Raw genomic sequence first — 9151 nt, forward strand, 5'->3', positions numbered from 1 at the left:
TGTGTGTTGCGCCTATGTACAAGAAAAATACTGGTATGCAAAGAAATTCGTAACACTTCCTTGAAACTTTTTGATGATTATTGGAGACGGCAACAAAACCAGTTGCCATAGCAGAGCATGGCCAAGAGCAAGCAAAATAAACGCCGGCATTAGCAACAGCGGGAAATGTTGTTATTAAGTCAATAAATGATTTGGTAGTGATTTGTTGAATAGAGCAGAAAGAAAAACTTTTTAGTGCAGCTATTCTGTGTTTAATATTCATTTTGAAGTAAATATTTTCAGAAAAATCCTTCAACATGAGCGCCGGTTCCAGAGCTTCCGGTTCGGATGATGAGCCTTTGGTGCCCGAAGATTTCGATGATGATTTCTATGCGAATGTAATGGATAAAGTACCTGAGGTAGCGTTTGCTGAAATCAACATATTTCACATTGTATTTTTTGTATTTATTGCTACTTACTTGCCTTTCATATCACCATTAGATTACCAAAGCGCTGCGCCAGAAGGACACCCACGAAAATGCGGATAATGTGCAACGTTTGGTCATATGCTCGAATCGCTATAAATCAGACTGGCAAATGGAGCAGCTTCACTGCCAGGAACTCAGCAATGAGATAGAGCGCTTGAAAGACCGCCTGGATCATGTCAACAAACTCAGCAAAATGGATCTGGCGACAATAGCAGAGCTGCGTACAGTTATCGGTGAGTTCAATGACATCGAAAAATGTTTAACTTTTTAATTAAACTTATCTGAAAAGAGAGCGCTTGGATGCAAAAGGACGCCGCACAATCACGTGAGCAGCTCGCGCAAGATGAAATGTTGAAGATGAGAGAAAAAATGGACTCACTCGAGCAGATGGTAGAACATTTAAGCGATAAACGTTCGGGCTTGCAGAGGTGAGTGGGAATTGAAGCTACTTTTTATTTGTTGGGTGCAGAGGTATGACGAGAGAAATGAAACAAAATGAAAAGATATCGCCAGTCTTGTTCACTCTTAGCGCAATTGAGCCAAATATGCATATTTCTTGATTTAATAAATACTTTAACCTTACTTTCCAGACTAATCAGAGCACTAAAATCAATCGAATGGAGAGAGATCAAGAGAAAACCATTTTCTTACTTAGAAATATAAAGTATAATCTCTCTATGAAGTCTTGATAGATTTATTTACTGCAAATCTGTCCACTGTGAGAAAATGTAGAGCTTGTCCCAGTGCTGCGCTCTATGTCGTTTTGCACTTACTTCTCATCGACTTAAACTTTATTTCCATCACTGCTCAAAGTGCAATCAAGTTAAAGGAAGTTGGCCTCTGGAGGCAATTTCTCAAGGAACTTGATAGCATTTTTGGGCAGTTAACCCCGTACGAGGTGTGTTCAAAAAGTATCGCGAGTTTTGTTTTGTTTTTCAAAAATTATTTATTTATTCATTTATATCTATTTTGCCCCCTTCAAAGTAATCCCCATGAGATATTATGCACTTGTACCAAAGTTTTTTCCAATCTTCGAAGCACTTCAAAAAATCATTTTGTTTTATCTTGTTCAGCTCCTCCTTCGATGCCGTCTTTATCTCGTCAATCGTAGCGTAGCCTCGTCCTTTCATGGGCCTCTTCAGTTTCGGGAGCAAGAAAAAGTCACAAGGGCCAAATCTGGGGAATACGGTGGCTGTGGCATCATTAGTGTGTTGTTTTTGCCCAAAAAGTCGCGCACAAGCAACGATGTGTGAGCAGGGGCGTTATCGTGATGCAAGAGCCAATTTTTGTTCTTCCACAGATCCGGGCGTTTCTGGCGGATTGCTTCGCACAAATTGCGCATAACTTGTTTTACCCAGTGGCAAGAACTCATGATGCAGAACGCCCCTGCAATCGAAGAAAACGGTAAGCAAAACTTTTGTACTCGACCGAACTTGGCGCGCTTTTTTCGGTCTTGGTTGGTGCGGCAGCTTCCACTGAGATGATTCAGCTTTGGTTTCCACGTCATAACCATAAACCCACGGTTCGTTACCAGTTATGACCCTCTGGAGCAAATTTAGGTCGTCGTGGACAGAGTCCAACATCTCACTAGCAATGTTCATGCGATGCTACTTTTGGTCGATATTGAGCAGTTTTGGTACGAATTTTGCGGCGTCCCATCTCCTTTTTGGTCCAAAGTAATTTCCCAGTATGACGCAGTCAACGTTCGGAATGCATCCGCGCACTTAATTTAGTTTTTTTACACAAAATTTGATTCTTTGATCCATCTTTTTGAATAGGTAAAAGTCGAAGACGAGCCGCAAAACGTGCAAGCAAAGCAGCTGTCAACAATTAACTGAACATTCAAAAGGGCCGAACTCATCGGCATGAGTGAGAGGCATGAGTACCAACACGTCGCCACAAAAAAATCGAGATTCGAATATACGTAACCTGCGAAAATTCAAAATTCACTATACTTTTTAAACACACCTCGTATTTCTCTCTCTATCCGCAAACTGGAGTTTAAGGGTCGTGCCAGGGCAATATTTGTAAAAGGGCAAGATTGTAACGAGAGGAAAACCTGTACTGAAGCTGGTCTTCACTGACGCTTCGAAGATGGAATCGGGAGTCGGAGCAGGAGTTTTCTCTAAATCTTCCAATTTATCTAATTCATTGAAACTGCCAAATACTGCTAGCGTTCCTCAGGCAGAAGTCTTTGCCATCCTGCAGGCATGCAGAATACTTAGCGGATGTGGCAACGAGGGAGATATTAACATTTTTTCTGATAGTCAAGCTATGACCAAGGCTTCGATGGTGCTCTGCTCTAGGTTCTAGGATATAGAAACATAGAGGAAAATGAAGTTGCTCATGAGCTTGCCAGGAAGGGGTCGGTTGTATTGGTCTCAGAGGTCTCCTACTCGGTCATCTGCATCTCTCCGACTGTTGTTATTTCTTAGAAAAGCACATATCAGATGGAGATCCGCTTCTTCGTGTGCTATTGCGAAAACTCTTTGGCCCCATTACGGCGGACTTAGAAAGTCCGCGCCATTTAATTTCCAATCTTGTAGCTGTGCTTACCGGTCATTGGAAGATCGGCACTCAGGCAGAAAAGCTTGGTTTACCATTTTATCCCCATTGCAGAAGCTGTGGGAACCTTTCAGAGAAGAAGACTGTTGAACACTTTCTCTGTAAATATCCGGGCTTGGCAGCTAGACGATTAAGGTCACTGGGTGCTGCTCAGTTCGACAGCCTGGGTCAGTGCTCCAGCCGAAATTCCATCAACCTTCTCCTTGGCTGTAGATATCTACCTTTTGGAGGTCTCATAATGGTATCAAAACGGCGCGTTAGTGCTACTTGAGGAGTGCCAGACTGGTACTTCAACCACTTCACCTAACTACTCTTTTTCTACTAGAACAGGGACATAATCACTTCCTATCAGTGCATCTGCATGCCAGATCTTAGCACTCAAATTTGTGGAATCCCAGTATATAACCCAGCATGACCCAGCAGAGAGTCGTCCTCTATCCTCTTAATATAACACCACGAATGATAATTAAGCGATAACAATGATCGAGGTCAATGAGGGACTTATCTATTTTCTTTGGGAATGCAAAAGTTCATCATGCAAAACCTATAGAGTAGTTTACCTCTTAAGCTCTCTTAAATCAACATTATTCATGTGGTTTCGATTGTCTTTGCTATTTTGCTCATCCAATTATAATTGATTGAATTCTGAATAACAGCCAGAATAATACGAAACAATCCACAGACATTTCACGCTTCTGATGAATGTTAAGGGAGCTTGAAAATATATATGACGTGGTACTTGGAAAACTAAACAGCGAACTGAGACGATTAACCAGCCCCTAAAACGTACCCCACCGAGTCAGGATAAAGAATACACCTGCGGTAAGGCATGCTTGTCGTAAGAGGCGACTAAAATCAGGCAGGAGAGGAAGGGGCTAAGCTTAAAAGGCCTCATATACCCCAAGAACCTCCAACAGCAGTGTTGCTAAGCTCATAAGGATTGATACCAGTAAGATTCAGTCCAAGGGCTAGTGAAAGTAGTATTTTATCACCTCAGTAAAAATCGTGACACCTCACCAAAATGGCTGATAGGCTAATGCTACAATCGCCTCCGTCTTGTTAAAACCCTTGCAGGTCTTGAAGTACGTATCACCATTAAGTTGGTGGTACAGGTTCAGTTAAGACCAGCCCCGACGAGAGGGAGGGAGATCGGGGACTTTTTACCCCGGGCCCGGAGTTCTCAAAGGGGCCCGGACTCGAGAGTAATTCGAATTATATGAATTAGACATAATTGGAAAGGGCCCGCATTTGCCCCGGGGCCCGGATATGCTCTCTACGGCCCTGGTTAAGACAACTCCTGACGTGTATCTAATTCTGACTCTGAACACAAGCTATCATAAAGACTTGCGTCAACCCTCACATGGCCTCCCTGCCCTCTCAGAGATAACCGTGGGAATTATTTTTAAAACAACTGTAGGTCGTATGGAGATAGCGCCTTGAAACGGAGACTCAAGAATACAAAAACGGAACACCAACAAAAGCAAAAAATAGATGGAGAAAAAGTCGATGTTTCTCATCATGCGTGTTCGAAAGGAGCGGCAGAGTGCTGCGATCTCCGGTACGGGGGCGAATAGATAACCACGGGAATTAGTTTTAAGACAACATCGTATGGCAGAGATAGCGGCTTGAAGCGGAAACTCAAGAACACAAAAAGGGAACAACAACAACAAAACAGAGAAAGAAAACTTGAGAAACATGAGAGAAGTGTGTTCAAAAGGAGCGGCAGAGTATTGCGATCTCCGGTACGTGGGCGAAAAGAAGTAGTCTCCGGGCATACCATTGCTGCGACGGCATTTTAACCCATCCCCTCCAAAAGAAAGCCCTTCAAACTTTAGAGTTCATTACAGACATTTATTGGAACGACTTGTTACCGTCGAGAATTTTTCAAAATGAAAATTGCTTGGAAGCTGCCGCACGAACCAAGATTGGAAAAAGCGCGCCAAGTTCGGTCGATTGTAAAAGTTTTGCTTACCGTTTTCTTCGATTGCACGGGCGTTGCGCATCATGAGTTCTTGTCACAGGGTAAAACGGTCAATAAGGAATATTATCCGCCAGAAATGTCCGGATTTGTGGAAGAACAAAAATTGGCTCTTGCATCAGGATAACGCCCCTGCTCACACATCGTTGCTTGTGCGCGACTTTTCGGCCAAAAACAACACACTAATGATGCCACAGCCACAGTATTCCCCAGATCTGGCTCCCTGTGACTTTTTCTTGTTCCCGAAACTGAAAAAGCCCGTGAAAGGACGAGGCTACGCTAAGATTGACGACATCTAAGGAGGAGCTGAACAAGATAAAGAAACTGATTTTTTTGAAGTACTTCGAAGATTGGAAAAAACGTTGGCACAAGCGCATAATATCTCATGCGCATTACTTTGAAGAGGGCAAAATAGATATTAATGAATAAAAAAATTATTTTTGAAAAAACACAAAATTCGCGATACTTTTTGAACACACTTCGTCAATCTTTATTATAGACTCCTAAATAATGTTCGCTGACTCAATTGTATACATCATAAACTTATGACTATCGTTTTTGTACCCGGTTGTTTTTGATCTAGAAAAACTTCGCAATAGCTTTAAGAAAGCTGTTCCTGTAACCTTTTAGAGTCGATCTTAGTGTTTCATTTGGAGTCAGGTTGTTTTTGATTCCGATCATATTCGGAAGCTCTTGAAGAAATCATACCGACAAACAGTTTCTAAAACTTTTTGCACTTCTCCTTTCCATCTATTTGAGCAATTCGATATATTCGAAAACTAAGCTCCTTGCTGACTGCAATAATTTTAAAATTTTCACCCCACTTAACAAAAGCAAACGCGACGAACAGAGAGAACGTGAAAAACTTAATAATGAGATCCGTGAGCTCAACAAACGTCTACAAATACAACGTCTCTATACCACCGAAGTTGAAGCAATGACGCAAACCCTGGAGGAGAAGAATAAAGCAATGATCAAAATGCTTGATGTAAGGTGACTCAATGAGACACAAATTAACTGTAAAAAGTCTACCCCTTTACACAATTCGAATTTCAGGAAACCTCCAATGAATCATACAATAATCGTAAGCGATTGGATGCGCTTGAAAAAGAGCTTGCACAATCGCGCAGTGAGGAAGCCAAAGCCAAAGAGAAGATCCAACAAATCAAAGTACAAAATGAACAGTTGACCAAACTGAAGGTGCGACATAATCTGCAAATACTCTCGCTGAAAACCAATCTGGAACATCTGAATACTCAACACAACACGACAAGCAACAAATTGGCTAAGACCACAGTAGAGCTCGAGTATGCGACACAGGAACGGGATGAGAACAAACGAGCGCTAACACAGCGCATCAGCTTGTTGAAGGTGAGGCGTAGACAATTCTTGGAATTGTATTCTAGAAACTTTTTTATTCCTTTTTTGTAGTTGCGTGAGGATGATATTATCAAGCTGAAGCGCGAAAATGCGAAGCTAGTCAAGTCGGAGGAGAATACATCGCGGAAATACGCCGCGCTGAATGACGCGCGTGCCAAAGCGGAGGAGGAAAATGCACGTCTGGAGTAAGTTTTGGTTTTGCGATTTAATAGAAAATATTGATTGCAGTCAATCTTTGTTTCGCGTAGATCCCAGCTAAATACACAGGATAAGGAATTGGAATCGTTGCGGCGCATTGTGCATCAATTCGAAAAGAACAATGAACATTTAACTAAGGAGCGGGACGCGCTGAAACGTGACTTGTTCGTCCAACATCACACAGTCGAACAGACAGACGAACAGTTTCAGAAATCACAACATGAAATTAAATCGCTACAAGAAATAATATCTGCGATGGAGGTGCGCCTGAAGAAAATGCAAGAGGACAATGTGAAATTGAAGAAAGAGAAAGCAAAGAAAGTGGATGAGATACAAGTTTTTGTAGATAAAATCGATGCGCTGCAAAGTGAGTAACTCTTAGGCCGGTTAGAGGCTGTTCAGATATTTTACAAATAACTAATTCTTAACCCTCCAATGACTCTCAGATGAGATACAACTGAAGGAAAACTATGAGATTGAGCTTAAGCGCACAATAAGCGATCTTGAGCAGAAAGCTAACAATCTGTCGCGTCAGCAAGACGCGCTGTTGAACGAGAAAAACAGTATTGCTCGTAACCTACAGGCCTCCGATGAGAAGCATGCCAAGTTGGAACAACAAATCGCCAAACTGCACGACAACATCGAGAACTCTAAAAGCAAGGTCTCGCTTCGAGATAGCGAAATTGGTCGACTGCAACTACAAATCGACAAGCTGGAGAAAGAACGACGCTTGCTAAAGACTGAGTTACGCTACACGCAGCTGGGGCATCAGCACACACGTTGTGAGCTGCAGGAGCGCAAGAAGGAATGCGATAAGAATACCAAGTCCCAGCAGGTCAGTAAGCTTTCTCCTCATTTGACATCAATGCCCACTTTCCTTTCCTTTTTTAATTTCAGGATGACAATCAAAAGTTATCACAACTCAAACGTGAACTCGAGCGCATCAGAGACGAAAAGAACACCGTCTCTGTGGCGCTCACCAAATGCAATGACGAGTATGCGCAGCTGAAAGATCAGCTGCAAACACTACAAACGGCTTACGATCAAACGGCCAAGCACTACGCACAAGGACAAGAGGATATGCGTCTAATGCGCGTAGAGATCAAGAACTTGCGCACGGAACGTAATGTGTTGCGCAAGGATCGAGAAAATGCCGCAGATTTGCGGCAGGAACTACTACAAATGCATAGGCTACTCAATCAGGAGCGCATCAAAGCGCGTGCCATGCAGGAGGAGATGCTGACACCGATGAACATACACCGTTGGCGCAATCTGAAGGGACGTGATCCAGAGAAAATGGATCTCATAATGCGAATACAATCTTTACGCAAGTAAGTAGAAGTCAAAAACGACAGCGGGCATGAAAAGACAGTTATTTTCATAAAATTCCAGGCAAATTCTGCAACAAAATGTGTCAGCACTGCAGCAAGAGCAAGCGCTCGAGGAGTCGCAGCGACTGTATGAGGCATTGAAGGAATTCATGCTGAAGCTGCCGAGTCATAAAGTGCGCGCGGAATTAAACAATGTGAAAGTGAGTGTGTGGCTTGTAAAGATTGTATGAGTTGTATGTTAATAACTTTTACCTATGCTTTCAGGCTACTTTGTCCGGCAAAGAGCGTAAGCTTAAAGCGCTTATGGCCGAACTGCAAGTGAAAGAATTAGATGAGAGAACTAATTCGCAAAAGTTGGAAGAATTCAAGGTGCGCCTCACCGATGCCAAATCACAACTTAATCAAGAACGAAGACAAAAGCAAAAACTGCTCGAAGACCAACAGCTGCTGGTGCAAATGCAGGCACAATGCTTCTCAGCGCCGCCAAATATACAACGCACATTGGGCGCTGGCTTCAAACTTATTAGCGGAGTTTGAGGGTGAAAAACGTATCAAGTCAAAATGCTTCAATGGTAGAGTGTGCTGAGGAATTTTGGTCGAAAAACAGCATTCAGGATATTTCGGATCTCCTCTGATGTAATATTTCTAGACATCTGTAATTTTATAGCTTTTACCTTCTAAAGACTGCTTGGAGTTATAGTGGGTGGTCTATATACAAGTTTATTTTTAAAAATAAATGTATGAGCAAAAGTAAAAAGTTTTTCAGTGCATTATTGTTTTAAATATGGTGGCGTACCTATTAGATAGCAGATATTGCATCGGATCATCTCTTCGCCCTCAGCTCATAGACGAAGTTAGTATGAGAATCACAAAGGCTAGAGAGAAAAATGAAGTTTCGCAAGTAAACAGATTTTAGAAAAGCAAAGAAGTATAGCAAAACTATGGATTTCAGTAGAAACATGGGAACAAATTGACAAAAAAAGAGCCGCGAAAGGACTCGTTAGTCGCGCAAAAACCAGAGCTTCAAAAACAGCGCTCAAAATCATTTCTCTGAATTAAATAAATCAGTTAAGTGTCTTTCCAGGCGTGACAAACGTATATCAACCCAATAGCTGAAGAAGCTGAAATTACGGCAACAATCGGTAGCGGTCATCCCAAAATGACTCGGATGAAGTCTTCAAAGTACCCGAGGAGAAGAGAACGACAATTCCTGGTCGGTGCACTTAAAAAGT

At 42.2% G+C, this 9151-nt stretch overlaps 1 protein-coding gene across 1 annotated transcript; it reads left to right on the forward strand.

Moving 5' to 3' along the window:
* Nucleotides 1–296: 296 nt before the first annotated feature.
* On the forward strand, nt 297–8528 carry LOC128860560 (cilia- and flagella-associated protein 58). Its single transcript, XM_054098161.1, has 11 exons — nt 297–398; nt 481–700; nt 757–895; nt 5845–5998; nt 6067–6381; nt 6442–6575; nt 6639–6955; nt 7035–7423; nt 7486–7919; nt 7981–8119; nt 8184–8528. Exons 1-11 carry the CDS (start codon nt 297–299, stop codon nt 8454–8456), a joined length of 2616 nt encoding a protein of 871 aa, XP_053954136.1. The 3' UTR covers nt 8457–8528.
* The last annotated feature ends 623 nt before the right edge of the window (nt 8529–9151 follow it).

The sequence above is a fragment of the Anastrepha ludens genome, chromosome 2 (assembly GCF_028408465.1).
Source record: "Anastrepha ludens isolate Willacy chromosome 2, idAnaLude1.1, whole genome shotgun sequence".
NCBI lineage: Eukaryota > Metazoa > Arthropoda > Insecta > Diptera > Tephritidae > Anastrepha > Anastrepha ludens.